This window comes from Gymnogyps californianus, chromosome 8 (genome assembly GCF_018139145.2).
Source record: "Gymnogyps californianus isolate 813 chromosome 8, ASM1813914v2, whole genome shotgun sequence".
In the NCBI taxonomy this organism is placed as follows: domain Eukaryota; kingdom Metazoa; phylum Chordata; class Aves; order Accipitriformes; family Cathartidae; genus Gymnogyps; species Gymnogyps californianus.
Window position 1 is genome coordinate 25,736,227 of NC_059478.1, and position 18,648 is coordinate 25,754,874.

At 43.1% G+C, this 18,648-nt stretch overlaps 2 protein-coding genes across 3 annotated transcripts in view; one reads left to right on the forward strand and one right to left on the reverse strand.

The window, feature by feature from the left end:
- Window positions 1-13,561, reverse strand: part of GPBP1L1 (GC-rich promoter binding protein 1 like 1) — a 34,717-nt gene extending 21,156 nt beyond the window's left edge. The window contains exon 1 of the mRNA XM_050900830.1: window positions 13,501-13,561. The gene's annotated coding sequence lies outside the window, so the exon portion shown is untranslated. The remainder of the gene's footprint in view (window positions 1-13,500) is intronic.
- A 467-nt stretch (window positions 13,562-14,028) lies between these two features.
- TMEM69 (transmembrane protein 69) lies at window positions 14,029-17,531 on the forward strand. 2 transcript variants are annotated; one of them, XM_050901116.1, is made up of 3 exons: window positions 14,029-14,331; window positions 15,047-15,109; window positions 15,742-17,531. In XM_050901116.1, exons 2-3 carry the CDS (start codon window positions 15,065-15,067, stop codon window positions 16,468-16,470), a joined length of 774 nt encoding a protein of 257 aa, XP_050757073.1. In that variant the 5' UTR covers window positions 14,029-14,331; window positions 15,047-15,064; the 3' UTR covers window positions 16,471-17,531. The 2 variants fall into 2 exon arrangements, with proteins under 2 accessions (XP_050757073.1, XP_050757072.1); XM_050901115.1 differs by lacking the exon at window positions 14,029-14,331 and adding an exon at window positions 14,353-14,610.
- Window positions 17,532-18,648: the final 1,117 nt, after the last annotated feature.

Here is an 18,648-nt window from a genome sequence, read left to right on the forward strand (position 1 = left end):
GCAAACATCATGCTTGCACAGTTAGCATAAATTAGGCACTGCTGATAGAAAACTTTACGCTTGTTAAAGGAATGACCTCCACATCATCTCAAACCTTCTATCAAGTATTTTGATACTTCTGTAACCTTTATTCTGAAACAATCTCACTTGTGGGTGTCACAGTTACTGGGAGGCTCTGCACTGAGGTTGCAGTAAATTAAAGCAAGATGCTTAAATTAATCTCCACCCACTTCTCTTCCAGTAGTGTACAGAAGGCACACTTCAGATAGTAAATTCCAAGTCCTGTCTTGAGCCCTTCCAAAGCTGTGCTTCCTGGCATGAGCAAGGTACCAAAGGCTATATGCCAATACACTATATGCCAACACAGCCTGCAGCTGGCTCTGTATTTCAATAGGCATATATACTGCTCTTCAGTCATCGCCTTCCTGTGCATGTACTATCACAAAAAGAACAAGATATGTGACATTAAAATGCAATACTTGCTGTTAGATGAAATGCTGTAAATTATACTACTACTGAAGCCCTTCAGTCTCCAGGATTAGCCCACGTGCTAGGTTTTACAGCCTCCTCTCACACACACTCTAAATCCTGTCCAACATTATACCTTCAACCTACCTAAGACCACTTCCATAACCTACCATACTACTGACAACAGTAATATCACAAAATCATAATGGGCAAGACCCAAAGCCTCTCAATTACCTTCTCTGACAGCACTCTACAATAACTTCTTAAGGAAAAAAAGTGCAAGAACAAGAGCGAATAGCATCAGTGCTCCCAGGATACTTTCTCAGACTTTTAAGCCAGAGTCTGTATTATAGTTTATTACCAGTCATTGCTTCTATGTAAATCTGTTGAATTGTTTTGGTTTTAGACACATTTATACATTTTTGCCTCCCAAATGAGAGGGGGCACAGTTTACTTGTGCTTTGTGTAAAAGTCAATTTGTGGCTATAAAAACGTCAGCCTCAATTCAACTGGGTGTTTTCTTGTGCTACCGAAGTGCCCAACCACATTCTATTCAGTTTTTCGTGATACTCATTGTTTTACACGATATTTGCGCTCATCAAGTCATCCCTCCTCCAAGCTATGTCAGACTATTTGTGGAAGCTTTCTGAACACCTCTAATCATCCTTACTAGCCTTTACCCTATCTTTTAGATATGACGTCACCAAAACTGCAAGTGTTCAAGATTTGGGAGCATGACCAATTTATACAGTGGCCAAATTGTGCATTTTTTTAACCTTTCTTCCTAATATCTAACATTGTTTCTGGGTTTTTTTTTTTTGATTACTACATAGAACTGAAATGACCTTTGCCAACTACTCAATAACGAATAGGGCGAAGGGATTCCTCAAAGTACAGGTGGGGTCTGCTTTTACTCTGGTCATGCACATGAACATGTGTGTGGAACAAACACTCACACACTCCCTGAAGGCAAAGTTTCCAATTCTTCTCATATTGCATTTACAGTTCAGTCGAACTGGTCTCTGCTTCACTATGGAAAACAGCAAGGACAAAGATCATCCCCAGTAGCCACTCCCAATTCCAGGAAAAAAGCAAACGAAATGCTCGTCAATGCAAATTTAATTAATTCTCTCTCTCCTTTTAAATGAGTTCAAGTTTGAATTATTTCTGGAAATACAAATCAGAAAAAGAGAAAATAATATCACTAAATGAGATGTTCTATAAAGGCATACCTCCTTTCAGAACAATGATATCTGCATTAATGAGCTTTGGTGAAGAAAAAAAGGTTGTCTGTCAACTACCACAAAATATTCTTTCACTGATCAAAATGAAGAAGTCTTTGGCAAGTAATATAAGTACATAAAAAAATTAAACTCTGTATTAGCACCTAGGTCCCACTTGTTAACAGTTCTAATTAATCTTTTAAAAAAATAATTTCATTTATCAATTTTTACATGTTGCATTAAAAATGTTTTAACTGTTATTTCATAGCAACCTCTTTTCATAAGTTTTTGTTGTTACAAAAGTACTTTTTCCCCTTGGTAATTGCTTAAGTTTCATATCTAAATATCCTTCACCATCTCATTTAACATGCAAGTGGAAGAAGTGATATTCATCACTGAGACAAATAAACAAGTTAAAATTGTCAGATGCTCTTTTATATTACCAGATTTCATTGTGTATCTGTCTAAACAAATATTAAAAAATTGACATGAAAACGGAAGGAACATACGAGCATATTCATTTTAAAGAAGAGGCACATACTACAATAAGGAAACATACGTAGTCCAGGACAAAATCCCCATTCTCCAATACACCATTCACAAAGTGTTCTTGCTGTGTTACAGTTGAACATAGTTGCCCAGTTCTTTTAATCCTTCTGTTAACTTTCATTTCTACTCCTAACAGACTTGATCAGAGTTAATCTCTAAACCAGAGAGTTTCTAAAGCTTTGATTCTCAAGCTGAGCTTTCCAGATGTACCTGACAGTAGGAACCAAGGAGGTATTCAATACGTGAAGACCTATACTGACCAGAACATAAGACTAGAGAGACAAACTAATCAAAGCCATTGAGCTATGAAATTACTCATTGGAAATTGATCAAGATGTTTCAAAAGTCCTAAGAAAGTGCATAGATTAGCCTTATCAACAGTGCATTTTTCCTATTACTTCCTCTTCCATCTCCTGCCTTGGCCTATAAAACTGTAAAAGCCCAATGGGAAGCAAAATCTGCCCTGAGTTACAAGATCACGTGCCATGCCGTGCCATTCTAGCGCACAACCTCTCTGGGAATACCTGGAACCAGAGCTTCTAACCTTTGCTCACATTGTGTACTGCAGTGCACATTTCTGAAACAGACACGTTTTACCGGATGCTTTTTCTGCTTCATTGTACCCTGCAAACCTCCTCAGGTCCCTTCAACCCTGCTGTCTACCTAGAATCCTATTAATTACAGCCCCTAATTCCATTTCTCCTCTCCTGCAACAACAAATCACAAAGACATGGAGCCTCTAGCGGAAAACCAGCATAAAAGTAAACTTTTACCCTTCATTATACATTTATCAATCCAGCTAATAGCAGCTGTAAAAGGTCACAAGGACAACATCTGTCTATCGCTGCCACAATTTTAGTTCACTTCACTGCATTTCTATGTATTACTCTAAATAGAAAATGTTTACTTAAAAAGAGTAAAGATTTGTTTTTCTAACTGGCCAAGTCAATTGGGAATTCAGTAATATTCCTAAAGATCAGATGTCAGCTGGGTTGCAAAAGCATTCAGAAAAATTAGTGAACAATTTAATGGATGCATAAGGCAGAAGAGAATTTACTTCCCTCATCAGTTTTCTTTCTGTGCAGCTCTTTTAAAGTTATTTAATCAAGCAGATATGCCTAAACATACACAACAGGCCTCTCCACTTAGCTACTCTTCAGAGCAGAGTGTCATTTAATAGATGTATGTTAGTTTATGATAAAGAATTAATACCATACGCATTGACTAAAATACGATCTCTTTCTAACAACTTCTGATTCATCCAACACGTTCACAGAAATAGGGAGTCACAGCCTGGAGCCCAACCTAGGAGGAGTCAAAAGCATGCTACTAATTTCCTTAAGGATATCAAAAAGCCACACATGAAATTTCATTATCCTGTTTTCCAAAAAAGCAGAACACTGCTTGGTCTTACTATTATTAGAAACATTTTATTGAGTAAGATAATAATATTTAGGCACACAGCCCTTTTTAAATAATGTAATTATAAATCTTGCTTCAACCTCGCATGCATTATTAGGCCTTACTATAAAAGACACAAGTGCAGCATTACTAGTCCAACAGTTGTCATAACAACTAGTGAGCTATGTCTTCTCAAGTTGAGATCATTTATTTGCAGTTCACCTACATAAAGTATCTACAAAACAAACTTACTTTCATTTTGCTTTCAGCTTCCATTAATACAATTGTCTAGACGCACCTTCAGTCTGTCTACATGACTGAAATACAGTTACCTTTTGAGAGGACAAATATAGATGTTCCAGAATGGCATGTACAACTGGTAGTGCTCACACACCTGAGCTATTATGCACCAGAATAACTATCATACAGATCTGCCATCATTACTTGTTTCTTTCCATTATATCACACAGCTAGACCCCCAAATGGTTACCTGAATATAAAGGACAGTTCTATTAATTAAAATACTGCGGAAAACATTGTTTAAATTGTATCTGGCTGCTGAAAAAATCTAGCATCTAAAAATGCAAAGCATCACTCATATCAGATCTTCTAGAATTATGGAAACATGAGCCCATTAAAACACTAAATGACAGATTAAAATGTTAATCATGTACCAAACCAAAATCTTCCCAGATACAGATATTAAAAGTTCTTGTGAAAACCAGCTATTACTGAAAGATTAACACCTTGTTTTTCAAGTTTAAAGCAAATTAATCTATCCTGCAGAATCATCAAAACTGTTTTGTGTTCTAGAAACAACACTGCAAATCTATATATTCCAAGATGAAAAACATGCCAGAAGCTTGTCCACACAAAAGTTTTTCCAGAGTAACAGGCTGGGGGTGGGGGAAAATCATATTAACTGTTTTGTATCTGATCACTTTTGCAAACCAGATGACTAACTTCAGTGAACTGAAAATAGGTTAAGAAAGGTCCATACGGACACATCTATACCCTAAAGCCCTTTTCTCTACTGACAGTCCTCCCACTGGCGTCTCACATGGTACTGCTTCACAAACAACATGTCCATTTACCTACTTACTTTCCACTTCTCTAAGGTCACACTGACCAAATCTTACCTCCTTCAAAATTTGTGGAATATATGCACCCACACAACCACACACCTTGCAAAGCCTTAACAGCCTTGTCTTGTGAATATGTACTGAGATCTAGAATGCAGTAGGTAAGGAGATGATATTTTTCTTTCTTAACAGCAATCAAAGATACAAGGGCATACAAGAGTAACCTAACCAAATCACAGAGAAAAGTGACTTCTAGGACTGCGATGCAGGAAAGATTCTTCATCGAATAAGAAAACACCATCAACAAAAATGTCACCTTTAGCAATGCGATTGATTGATGCCTCCCCTTCCAGCCCCAGCTGATCCAGTTTTCTGCCAGCAAGGCTACGACCACATCGCTACTGGGTCAACAGTATCGGGTGCATTGAGGAGACCACAGAACCCAATGCCAGCAAGCTTGTCTTTGGAAGCAAGCTGTATTTAACACAGAAGCCCAAAGCACGTTTTGGAAAAGAAGGCATCTGGGGAACCTGTACAGAAGCCTGTGTAAGATGATAAGGCTCTGAACCTCAGCCAGCAAGTGTGACACATTGCAACTGAACGACTTCAGTGGGTTTTGACAAGTTTACTCCAAGACAGGACCATTTTAAACATGTAAAATCTAAAAGGCTTAACTCCTTACAGCCCAGAATGGGGACAGCACAGACTTTCTAGATATTATGCCTACCAACAATTACTCCTGGATGTTTTATACTCTACAGCCACTGGCAATACTGTCATCCCTTATGCCTCTTTCCTATGCCACTTAAGATTCCACGTCCCTCCAATGTCCCTTTAACAATCTTTAGTACTGTCTATGTTAGAGAACTGAGGTATTTACCTGAAATATTAAAACCTGCTCACTGCTCTGCCCTACTGCAGGGAGTAAGGTTCCAGGGATTGCATACACGTCTATTAAACAAGTGTATCTATTGACACTACTGATACAAAACAAAGAAACATATTTTAAATAGTATTAGGCTTTAAATGTGAACAATGTTCTGAACTTTCAACTAGCTTTAGCATTTTATTAAATAAGGTATTTTAAATCTGGAGAAGGTATTCCACTAATTTTAATCAAATCCAAAGGTCTTTTTAGCTCTTGAAGGGAACAAAATCAAACATCTATTTTGTAGTGCACTTTGATCTACAGACCTTTTGAAAGTATCTGAAGTCAAGATAAGGCTCTGTTCTGCCCTGAACCTTACAAAGCACAACACCTTGTCATGGCTGCCTTTAAAGGTACCACTATCGTCCCCAAAACCTCACGACAGAATGAGTGAAATAGCAACGAAGAGCCTATCTGTATGGTCTGCCCAAAGCCTTAATGAACAAAGTCACTTCTACTGCTCAGTAGCATACACCAGGATAATGTTCCCCATCATAAGGAAAGAATTGCAAATATGTAATTACTGGCTTATCCCTGCTGCATACTACATACCTCCTGCCTACCTGTCTTCCAGAGATGTAGACAGAGTCTAAGCAGAAGTGAAGTAAGTAGTTCTCCAGTACCTTAAAAAAAAAGGGATGTGTGTTTCCCACTAAGCCTATTTTATAACCCAGTATTTTACCAGGGTTACTATCTCTACTACAGCACATTTACATTTAAATATATTCCATTTGGAGCTGAGAAAAACATATTTCCTTTGGAAAAGAGCATCAAATGCAACCAGACTATTTATCAAATACTTGTGTCAAGGCAAGAGAGACTATAAATCAAGTACAGGGAAGTACAGATCTGCATTCCAGATGAAGGATAAGAGAGTAGAAGGCATGTCACTTGCAAAGAGGAAAGAGAACCGAGAGTCAACAAAATAAACAGAGAAGGACATTCAGAAATAAGAGACCATTCTCCTAAACAATATTATAGTAATTCTTCCCCTCGGTACCATTACCCCAGCCCTACAAGACCAGTACTACAAACTGGGACGGGCGTAACATTCCAGTTATAGGTACTTCCCGCCCAAGACAACACGCCAAGACTGGGGGACTAATCATACCCTCTCTGCCCCTCCCTCCACTTGGATTATTTCCAAACTATTTTACTTCAAGACAAGGACAACATGAACAAACTCCACATTTATTTGTCTGTGACTAGGACATGACAAAGACACGTTCACTCAGCACTTTTCAGCATGTGTACAACACCTGCATTACAGTTTGTAAAGTTTACATTGCCTGCTATGTTTTTCATTCCACTAGCTTAACATTTTCAGCACTTTCTCTAATTAAGAAAGTATTATCAAACATCAGTGCAGAAAAGTCACTGAAGACAATTCAGTTTAAAACAAGTCCTATATATTTAAAATAAACTGTGCAAATAATAAGTATTCCATTTGTTTGGTCTTGGCTTAAAAAAAAAAAGGAACGAGTGATCCCTAATGCTGTGATCTGATGACTTGCTGCAGCTGGCAGATATATCCTCTTTGGAAGTTCACAGTGTTTTGCTGGAGCTCTCTCTATGATCTAGTCTGTGAAACTCTTAGAGATAAAATAAAGCAGGGAGTTATGGACAAGGTGTTGTCCAGCTGGTTTGAGCTTCGTCTTTAGATCGTGCAGAGAACTATTGTGCTGGTATTCTGCAGGTACACTGTGCAGGCCAAGAGTTAAACAATGTCATTCTTCTATCCTAGTGTGCTACAATAAACTAGGGAATACTAGGAAAACATCGGGGGGAGGGGGACTAGTTCACCTCCTTCTCCTGAGATTTAAAAGACTTTAGCTCTACCCTCTCCCATCAGATGTCTTTGAAAATAAACTAAGCAATGCCCCCCTCCACCAATTTGTACAGTGATCTTCAGGCTGCAGAGCTGCAGGGGTCCAAAAATGAATCCTAAAATGTCTCAAAAAGTATCAGAAAGATGAGTTTGCTATCATCAGACTGGAATTCATTATGCAGCTATTCATACCTCTACTGGAATACTTTTTTTGGAGCTGCAAATCAAAAGAGATTAGCATACCAGCATTCTCCAGCGTATCTCTACAATCTGTTTTGGTTACTCTTATGTCTTGAAAGCCTGTCCCCGCACCTAATGCCTAACCTAAATATATTCTGCTGCAATTTCAACCCATAACTACTTGTTTTATTCATGATGGCTATGGCAAGCTGACTAACCTCTCTTTGCAGATACCTTTTAAGACATCTTTTCTCCAGACCAGTACTTCAGTGTTCCCTCACTGAAAGGCAACCTTAGCAGGTAGCAGGGGTTTTGTTTTTTTTTTTTTGGGGGGGGGCATTGGGGGGAACTCCCATAGACCACCCCATATCCCAGCACTGTTTGGCAGCAGAAAAAGGATGTAATAACATATTCTGGGATCAAATATAGTAATGTTTTTAAAAAACAAACACCCCTCCCCAACCACTCCAATTTTACTGTTGAAGCTACAAGCTTTTAAGTTCAAAGCACTGATGATGAAAAAACTGATGTGACCCACCTACCAAGCATGACAGCTTGCAGGCAGTGACAGGATGTCAGAGCTGGCTCCCAGCTACACCTGCAGGTAACTTTTTAAAGCTGCTTTATAGATCACCTGCTGATGTCTGATGAAACACAAGGTGAATAAAACCGTTCTAGAGCTAAACAATCCAATTTTTTTTTCCAATCCTCACTCAGGGGTTCTCTCTTTTACAGACTTTGTTATCTTCTTTACAGATCTTGTTACCCAGCCATAACTTTCCCAAAGTACGGTAGTATCACAAACTGAACAAGATACTTTTAGCTGAAGACCTACCACTCCTCAGCAGAATGGAAAATCTGCTTCACTACCTTATTTACAATGCTCTTTTATATGTTCCAGTATGACAAGTGAATTTTCATGACAGTGATGCTGCTGACTCACAATAATTTAGGAACCACTACAACCCCTAGGTACTCTCCCACAGAACTGCTGCCTAGCCAGCTGTTACTTGTCTGCATAAGGTAATATTCCTAAACAAAGTAATTTGAACCCATCTACACCAAAACGGCTGAAATCAATGTTATTGATTTCAGACCATTTCTTGAATTTGTCAAGATCATATGATCTGTGTGTTCAGTAAGAATATTATTTCAACGTAGAGAAGTGAAAACACCAAAGAGTACGTGACCCAGGACAGACGCCCTGATGTGAATGCTCTTCCCTTGAACATACCTAAGTCCTGCCTTTTTCTAGATGTTGTGAGGGGAAGCGCTCCTCAACACTTTTCAGTATTCTGGAACTTTTCCCACCCCCACAGGCTCTCAGTTCCCTGAATACTGTCGGATACATTCCATAAGGCCCAGCCAACCTGAAGACATTAAAGTCATCATTAACCTGTTTCTCTACTTTAACTAGAGTTCAAAGTAGAGGAAAGACAGTTTTCCCAAACTAACAGTCAAGATCATAACACATTCAACATTTTCAGGGTGAGAGAGTTCCCTTGCCGAGTTTTTTTAAGATTAGCATCAAAGGTCTTTTCAGACCACCTCACGTGAATCCTGATTAATCCCTTGATGATGGATGACGCATTGGAAAACAATGGCAAAACACTCCTTTCTGCTGAAAGGCTGGAGACCTGTTGTAATTTTTACCATACAAATTCACCAGCAACTTTGTGAATACCAGTAATTTCTGTGCCCAGAATAATACCATATACCTCCATGGCAGACTCAGTCCTTTACTTACAAGTTAATTGTTCATCACAAACTGAAGATGACAAAATTCCAAGAGAGTGACAATCATTGCCACATGCTCTGCATGTTGCAACTATGCTTTGAGGGTCACACAGATATCCAGGAAAGCAGTCCCTGCCACACTGAACCTCTGTCCCCACTGCCAGTCATTCTTGGCCATACCACTATCCACCCCAACACTTACTATCTACCTGAACCTAGAACAGATGCTGAAAATAAAACTGTTCCAAGGGAAATTAATTTAAAATTCTTCATTTCTTCCTGTATTGGAAAAAGGAGATTCCTGAAACCAGGGACATGCGTTTAGACAACATTATATACACACACCTCCCTTTGCTTGTTAAGAGCCACCAACATCACACCATGAAGCTATGATGCTCCTTCCAGGGTGGAGGATAAGACTATGAAAACACTGAACTGGAAGTGATCACAAGATTCAAGGAGAAAAAAAAAAAAAAAAAAAAAGAAAAAAAGACATTGGCATTTTTGCTAGAATGACTGTAAATCCCAGAACTTCAGTAGCTCCTGGTGAACCCTCTAGTGCACAACAATCCCTGAGGCACAAGGTCATACACTGCAAAATATTTGTTTCTGATCATCATTGATTGCAGAAAACCTCAGTTATGTTTGGATGCACTGGTTCAAAGGATTTTTGTTAAGCCAGACCTTGGAAGTGCAACTATTTCAGATTAGTCATTTTATGGAACTGCATACACCAACACTTTGCAAAGTCTTTTTGCTGTTTAATTACAGAAAGGTCTAAGAATCATGAAGTGTTAAAATTCTTCTTCTGACACTTCTGAAGGCCAGCTAGAGAAGGCAGGAACTGAAACAGTTAAGTACACTTTAATAAAGAAATTCCAGTTTGGAGTGATACAGCCTGATCGCTAATATGCATGATTAATTTAACCAATATGCTTCCCTTCCCATTTACCGTCATGCTAATGGTCTCGTCTAACCTAGAATTTTTAGGTCTGCACAGTGTTTGCACATACATGTATGGGGCGGTGGATACTTAGCCACTATCAATCTCTACCTAAATCCACTCCTAAAAATGTAAATTTATCTTCTGACCATAGAGTAACTCATTAAAGTCTGGCACATTTTCACAGGAACATATTAACTTACAGAACACAAGTTAAACAACATCCTGGCATTCATGAAGTATTCTAAGCAGGACCTTGTTTCTGCCAACTTCACTGCTTTTCATCAAATCTGACAAGTAAAGAGAACAAGTACTTCAATTACTCTTACTGAAACGAAAGCCACATACGATTTAGTTGGTATCCTGGTCACTACGTAAGTGACAGTAAAATGTCTACTTACATTGCTGTGTTAGCAGAACAAAATCTAAACTACTTCTGCCTCTACAAATAAATTAACATAAAACTTAAAAATCCCAAACAAACTTCCTGGTATACACACTACCTCGCCAACTGCAAAATTCAGTAACTATGACCTTTCCCTGTATAAGTTATAGCAACAGTCATCCCATGGTTGTGTTTTTACAAAGCCATAAGAAAAAGCTGTATCCATGCAAGAGCAGCTAGCGCTTTACTGAAGAGAGGTGCTTTATGTTTTAGCTCTACTGAACACAGTCAGCCCTTTTCCAATCTGTTCATACAGACAAATGAATAGCATGCCCTGAAGTACACTTTACGACTAAATCAATTCAGCAGCTACACAACTAACTTCAAACACCTTGTAACACTGAAATTAAATTAAAAAAGCAACTTTAACTCTTGAGCCAACAGTTTTTGTTCACTTAGTAAAGACAACTACATTATCTGATGCCCCACACTCCTGAAATTCACAGACCCAACCACAGTATTTTTCTGTATTAAAAAGAAGTATCCGACAGCTCTTGAAATATTTTTTAAATTTCATGAAAATGCTAGTGAAGATTATTTTTCTGTAGTGACTTAATTTCCTAATTTAAAACAGGAATTTCAAGAGGCAGTAACACCACATACAAAGCAGCCACATTTGTGAGACAAGGTGACTACACCCTGCAAAATGTTCTCAAAGTATTTTTCCTAACAATTCGGAAAGTGTGCACTTCCATTTGATTTGTTATATATCACATCTGCATTCTGCTCCTCTTATTTCTGAGACATCCGCACAAAAAAAAAAGGACTGGTTTTTTTTTTTTAAATGCCATCTGTTCCCTGCATATTTTCGCTTTAAGTCCTAGTATGATATCTGCAATGGAAACTTCTGTGTCATATAGGATTAAGAGCACAAACCAGATGAATATAAAACGCAGAGGCTGCACTTCCCTACAAATAGCTGTAAAAAAAGAAAAAAAAAAAGGGGAAGTATCACCTGAAGCTTTTCTATTCTAAATACAAAACTTCAAGAAGTTCTTCCTAAGGTACTTCTCTCCAGAAACGATCAGAAAGAATGCGAGAGGAAAAACTGCTGCTCTTAAACCTGGTGATTTTATTTCTTCCTACCAGTGCTCTACACCTGCTTCCTTCCTGAGTCAGGGACTGGAAGTTTGAAATATCGGTCTCCAAATGGACGAGCATGGGGAACCTTTCACTGAAATACCAGCCATATTCATTCATGGAGTAACATTTGCATAAACTTTTTTCATAGCCACCTACCATTTTTATAGAAGCAATATCAACTCTACAGTAACTCAGCTTTGATGGCTCTTCAATTATCTCAGCTGTTTTCTCATGTCCATACCCCCCTTTGCTGTCTCCACACTTTGCTCAGTCACTTGCAACATTTCAAAGTATTATCAACATTACTAACGCTTGTGTCACTCAGACCTCGGGGGCGGGGAAAGGAAGGCTGACTTACCTGGTCATGTCAATATAAAAAGATTTTTAAGCAATGCTCTTAAACGATTCCATTACTTACGAGGATTTAAATAGTGACTGTTCCTCTAAAGCTGTTGAAAAACTCGTAACTTGCGCAGACACTCACTCACTGCTCTGAAATTGTTCCAAAACAGCTCATTACTAAACTGAATTGAATTCAAAGTCTTAAACGCATCTTTGAAATGCTAGGTGTGAACACAGCTGTTTTGATCAAGTCCAGCTACAGCCGTTTAAGTTAAACCATGCAAGACCTTAGGCCAACAGGGCATAAAACACACCGGACACACAGAAATAACTTTCACGACGGAAAAAGCCGCCTCACGCTCACGCCAGGCGCTGTTTTCCTGTGAACAGGTAACGAGTGGCACCTGACAGGTTTCCCAGCCTCCGCCTGCCCTGGCCCCCGCACAGCTCGGCCGAGAGGGGCTGGCAGCGGGCTGGGGAAGCTCGGGCTCGGCTGCCCGCAGCACACGTGTCACTGCTCGGCGCCGACCGCCCCCTCCCGCCGGGGGCTGCCGGAAAGAGCGGCCGTAAATCCCACAGCAGCGAAGGGAAACGGCCCGAGCCAGCACGGCTCACCCAGTTTCGTTTCCAGCTCGCAATCAAAACAGACGGCAGCGGAGTCGCCCCTGCCGCCGGCGCTCCGCCCGCCCCGGGGCCGCCGCCGCGCAGGAAGCCCCGCGCCCGGCCCGGCCCCTCGGGGACTTCACCCCGCCGCCCCGGCGGAACGCGGCGTTCCGGCCCGTCGTCGTCGTCGTCCCCCCCCCCGCACCCGCCCGGCCAGCTTGATGACAGGACAAGGCTAAACTCCGGGCGAGAGCCAGAACGGCCGCGGCAGCGCCCCGGCAGTGTCAAGCGCTGGGAACTTTCCGGCTAAGGAGGAAACAATAAACGAGGAGCCTCGGCCCCAGCCGCCCTCCCCCGGCCCGGCCCGGCCCGGCGGCCCTGCCCCGCAGGGAGCCCCTCGCTGCCGCCTCCGGGAGCGGGTTCCTCGCGGCCCAGCCGCGGCTGAGGGACGGGGGGTGGGCGCGCGGCGGGGCCGAGGGCGGAGGGATCCCCCCCGGCGGCCGCACCGCCCCCCGCCGCCGCCGCCAGCGGGGTCCCGGCCTGGCGGGAGGCCGATCCCGGGCCGCTCCGAGGCCGCCGAGCCGGCGGGGGGGGGGGCGGCGGGCCGGGTCCCGGGGCGGCGGACGACGGGGCCGCGCGGGGAGGCGCGGCGGGGCGCCGGGAGGAGGGGTGTGGGAGCCGCACTCACCGGCCAGGCCCCTCTCGCTGCCTCCTGCGGCCCCAGAACCATAACAAAGCTCTGCCCAAAATGGCTGCCCGGCCCTGCCCGGCCGGGGGCCGGAGGGGGCGGGGCTTGCGAGCGCGCGGGGCGGGGCCGAGGAGGCGGAAGAGACACGCCCCCCTGGCTCCCCCGCCGGCCACGCGGAGCGCTCCCCACCCCCGCCCAGGACCTGGGAGAGGGGCGCGCGCGCGCCCCCCGCCCCACCAATCAGAGCGGTAGCACGCACCGCCCTCGTCGCCTGTCGGGCGCCACCGGAGACTACGCGTCCCAGAAGGCCGTGCGCCCTGCCGCCGCGCCGATCGGCCGGGTGCCGCGCCGCGGGGCAGGCTGGGATTTGTAGTCCACCTCCAGCCCGCCGCTCCTTTCCGCGTGAGCGAGGCTTGCTTGCTGCAGAGATCCCGGAACCTAGAAAGCAGGAGCGGCCCCCCCGCCCCGCACAGCAACCCCGGGGGTAGCGGAGGTCCTTCTCGCCCCTCTGCCAGCCCGACCCCAGCCCTCGGGCTGGGAGCGAGCGAGGCTGCCGCTGCGGCAGGGGAAGGAGCGCGCCTTTTCGGCTCTGCTGTCCCCGGTCTCAAGCACGCCAGGGACCGGGACCGCCGGCTCTGGAGGGTGCCACGCACACCCGGGCGCTTCCCCGGCCCGGCGGAACAAGACAGGCCGCGCCTGTTCCCGCCCGGACTTGCACCGCTGAGCACCGGGCCCCGCCGCAGCGCTTCCCGGGGCACCGGAAGTCGCCTCAGCGAGGAGGCTCGGAGCCGTGCTAGCTGCGGAGGTCGGGGGCTGGAGCGGCAGCAGCCGGTGGGTACCGCCGTGGCCGGGGCCTAAGCGGCGGGCAGAGCCCGCGTCCGGCCGGCTGCAGCGCTCCGCGCGTTCACCGGTAGGCAGTGCGGCCCCTCCGTGCTATGCCAGGGTGACCGCCTCGGCCCCGCGGGACCCGCATCCCTCCCGGACACACAGCTTCTCCCCGCTTTCCCTCCGGGCTGGGACTTCGGGCGCGCAGAGCCGCGCCCCTTCCCCGGAGTAGCAGGACCGTGAAGCGGGGAGTCGAGCCCACCGGCGAGCGGCTTGCCTTTCCCGGTTAGTTTTGTCCCCCCTGCAGGTAGCGTACCTGCAGCTTGGGGCGCGATGCCGTTTCCACTGCGTTATGGTTAAGGGTCGTTTTTTCTGCATGTGAGGAATTGATCGTTTATCAGCTGCGTGCAGCCATTTGTCCCATGAAAAGGAGATGATCCATACACGGGAAGCCATCACCTGCTTCCTGATACTCAGTTCTTTAACTAGAAATTGTTCTTGTAAGAGTTATTACAACTTTAGAACTTCAGTTCATAGAGCTACCTGAAAAAAAATACCCTGTAGTGGGTAAATAAGGATTGAGTACCTATTTATCTTTAAATATACATCTATAAGAGCCTTGCATCTGATAAACAAGTCTAGACTGTGACTTAACTTCAGACGTAAGACGAACTCGGCTATTCATCAGTTTCAGACCTTCTCCTGAATTTTTCTGTTTTAGGGCCTTGATAAAGCAAGTATGTTTCCTCTCATACAACAATGCTGCTTCCACACACCTTTCAAAGTAAGTTTCTGAAGCCTTTTTTGCTGTCTATTTTTCTTTAGAAGTAAAATAGCAAAAGGTATGACTGGAGCATTGGAAAAAAGGTGACTTACAAGTTGGAGTAACCACATGTTTATCACTCAGCTTTTCTGAGAATTCCTAGTTTCTACAGCAGCTTTTAGCTAAAGCTAAGATATTTCTTTTATAAAATCAAATTTTATTCTCTAAAGGTCTTTTTTCCTCTCTCTTTTTGGTAGTGAGGGGATAGTAGCTAGGTTCTGGGGTGACCTTGTCCTACTTCTGTAATCACTTTATATTCTACTCTGAAAAGGACTTATCTATTTTAACTTAAAAATACCTAGAGAATGCATGCGTGGGTGGAAGGATAGGTGGATATACAAACCTTTTGTAGCGAGTAAGGTGTGCTTACTCACTATGAAGAGCCTAGTTGCTCTTCATCAGCTAGCTTCTGAAAGCTGTATCAGTTAGCTTAATCAGTTAAGTTACAAACGCCTGAAAACTGAGAGGAAGGGCAGCTGTGATGTGACCTGATGTGGAAAACTACTTGGTACAATATTTCATAGGTAGTTTAGGTAACTGTAGATCCGTAAGCCTACATTGTAAGGTGTTCAGAACAAGTTTTATACTTGCAGCTCCAGAAGTTAACCGGTCCCAGACTACTACTGTATGGAAAGAATAAGACAACTTGGTCTTCTCTTGGTCTCCGGCTGCAGAGAAATGTGTGTCCTCTCTCAAGATCTCCAAGCCGCAACGCAGCATCAGTATATGCAACCAAGATCCAAGCTTTTCACACCTCCCTCCCCTTCTTCAAGAAGAAAACCCCCAAAGAATCTGAGACCAAAGACTCTGGCATCTTGCAACGAAGTATGGAATCACTAAAGGATTCTCCCAAGCCAGCCCTTTACTTAAGCCTCGCAGGGCTAATTCCATTTGTTTCTGTGCCACTGTCAATGGCCATCCAAGGGACCTACTACCCAGAGCTGGCGTTTGCTCAGATTACGTATGGTGCCGTAACAGTCTCTTTCCTAGGAGGAAAGAGGTGGGGGTTTGCTCTCCCGGAAAACAGCCCAGCCAAGCCAGACTGGCTGAACCTGGCTAACAGTACAGTTCCTCCTCTGCTTGCCTGGCAAGCCTTACTTTTTAAAGATATCACTCATGGTGCAATAATGCTAGTAATGGCCTTAGGGATAGCACTACATTATGACCTTTCCCTTCTTCCTACTTATCCTAGGTGGTTTAAAGTACTCAGGGTAGTGGGAACAGTGGTGATGGTATTATCACTATTAGCTACTGCAGCATTGAAGACTATTTCAGAGGAGCAGCTAAGTAACAGCAGAAATAAATGGCAGAACACAAAATAATAAATCAATAGGAAAAAGCTGTTTATCTGCCAATAAGGTATTTGTATTGAGTTCCAGGGGAAATAAAGACTTATTTATGCTTAGAAGTCATAAGATGGCAGGGATCAAGATGCTTATTCTTGAAGCAAACAACTTGGCTAGTTTAGGAGGGAAGGATTGTAAAGAGCAATGACTTTCAAGGCAGGCATGAGTCTGTCCTTATCCGCAGAACAAAGCATCACTCTTGAAGGAGATGTTATTGTCATATGAATTTAAAATGGAGATTCTAATGACGTGGGTATGAATTGCTCTATGCTGTATTATTAAAATATCTGGTTTAACTAATGTGTGATAATGTTCTGTGGTGGGGAGAACAACTGTGTAGTCATGAACAGTAACAAGGTGAAAGCAGTTCTAGTTTAGTGTTTAAAGAAGCGGCAGAGAATTATGCAAAAAGACATACATGTTCAATTCCTACGTTGTGGAACAAAACTCTTCTCTGTCTTATTTCAGCTGAGAAGGTGCTGAAAATGCTATGTGATTAAGTGCTAGTCAGGTAAGAAAGGATAGGCAAGGCTTGTTTGCAGTAGCAAGCCAAGGTCGGCACTCACCTAAAATACGTGTCGTGGTTTAACCCCAGCCGGCAACTAAGCACCGCGCAGCCGCTCCTGCCTCCCCCCTCCCAGTGGGGTGGGGAGGAGGATCAGGAAAAAAAAAAAAAAGTAAAACTCAATGGGTTGAGATAAGAGCGGTTTAATAACTAAAGTAAAATAAAACATAATACTAACTAATAATAATAAAAAAAATAATAAGAGTAATGAAAAGGAATAGAACAAAAAAAAGAGAGAAATAACACCCAAGAAAAACCAAGTGATGCACAATGCAATTGCTCACCACCTGCTGAGCAATGCCAGAGCAGCGAGCCGCCCCTCCCGGCCGACTCCCCCCAGTTTATATACTGAGCATGATGTTCTATGGTATGGAATATCCCTTTGGCTAGTTGAGGTCAGCTGTCCTGGCTCTGCTCCCTCCCAGCTTCTTGCACACCTGCTTGCTGGCAGAGCATGGGAAACAAAAAATCCTTAAGATAAGCGCCACTTAGCAACAACTAAAACATCAGGGTGTTATCAACATTATTCTCACACTAAATCCAAAGCACAGCACTGTAGCAGCTACTAAGAAGAAAATTAACTCTGTCCCTGCCAAAACCAGGACAATATGTTGTCCAGCTGCTGTGATGGAGTGGGGAAAGCTAGAAGGGGAAGCTTTGTATCTTTGACAAGGCACCACAAGAGACAGGAGGTTAACTTCCTACTCAGGCTTACTTAAATGAAAAAGGATACCTGGGCCATCTGTTCCTAGGTTTTGTTTGGATGTAGGGCTGCCTAGCCAAGGAAGCTGCATGCAACATAGCCATAAAGATCTGTCATACTCCTAAATTAAAGTACTATCAACTGATATGACACAAGAACTCAATTGCTGTCACTAAGGGATCAGATAATGAGATTGAAAGTAGTTTGTGTCTTCTCCCTCCTGAAAATTGATTTTATTTGAGCACCTGGGGCAGGTACAAATGGATTTGTAGCCTGCAAACCCTCCATGATAGGCCAATTATTGAAAACACTGCAGAAGCATATGCTCTTTGTACTTAAGTCTTCCTAACACATCATTTAGGGGAAGAAGATACAACCTAAGTCACGTGGATTTTGTTTTCTAGCCTCAGCTACCTCAAGAAACCTATGAAATTGTATGTGGGCATATTTACTGTAGGCTTTTTATCTTAAGTATTCTTTAAATACAGTATAAGATGCAAGAAGAAAGCTGAAAAGTGACATCCACACACAGTCTTAGGACCAATTTAGATAATCCTCATAGTTCTCTTAAAGCACCATTCTTCATTGTTGTTCTATACAGAATAAAGCACATACTGTCACTTAAAATTTGCTCTCTGTTCATTCTGCAAAGAACAGACGTTTAAGAAACCCAGCTAACCTGGAGATAGAGCCATCTTCTTACATGGTATTGCTGAAACAGCAACTATGTACATGAGCCTCTAACTTTTGTAACCTGTTAACAACATCATACCTCTGAAACAGCGATATATTTCAGTGCTCTCCAAACATAAAGGAAGTAAAACTGAGTTTGTGAATGAAAACGGTTCTTTTATTCTTTCTTACTTAGACATGGCATTTTTTAAGA

Coding starts and splice junctions, on each gene's coding strand:
- TMEM69 (XM_050901116.1), top strand. CDS start 15,065: ATGTTTCCTCTCATACAACAATGCTGCTTCCACACACCTTTCAAA. Junction 15,110..15,741: donor GCTTCCACACACCTTTCAAA/GTAAGTTTCTGA, acceptor TTATACTTGCAG/CTCCAGAAGTTAACCGGTCC.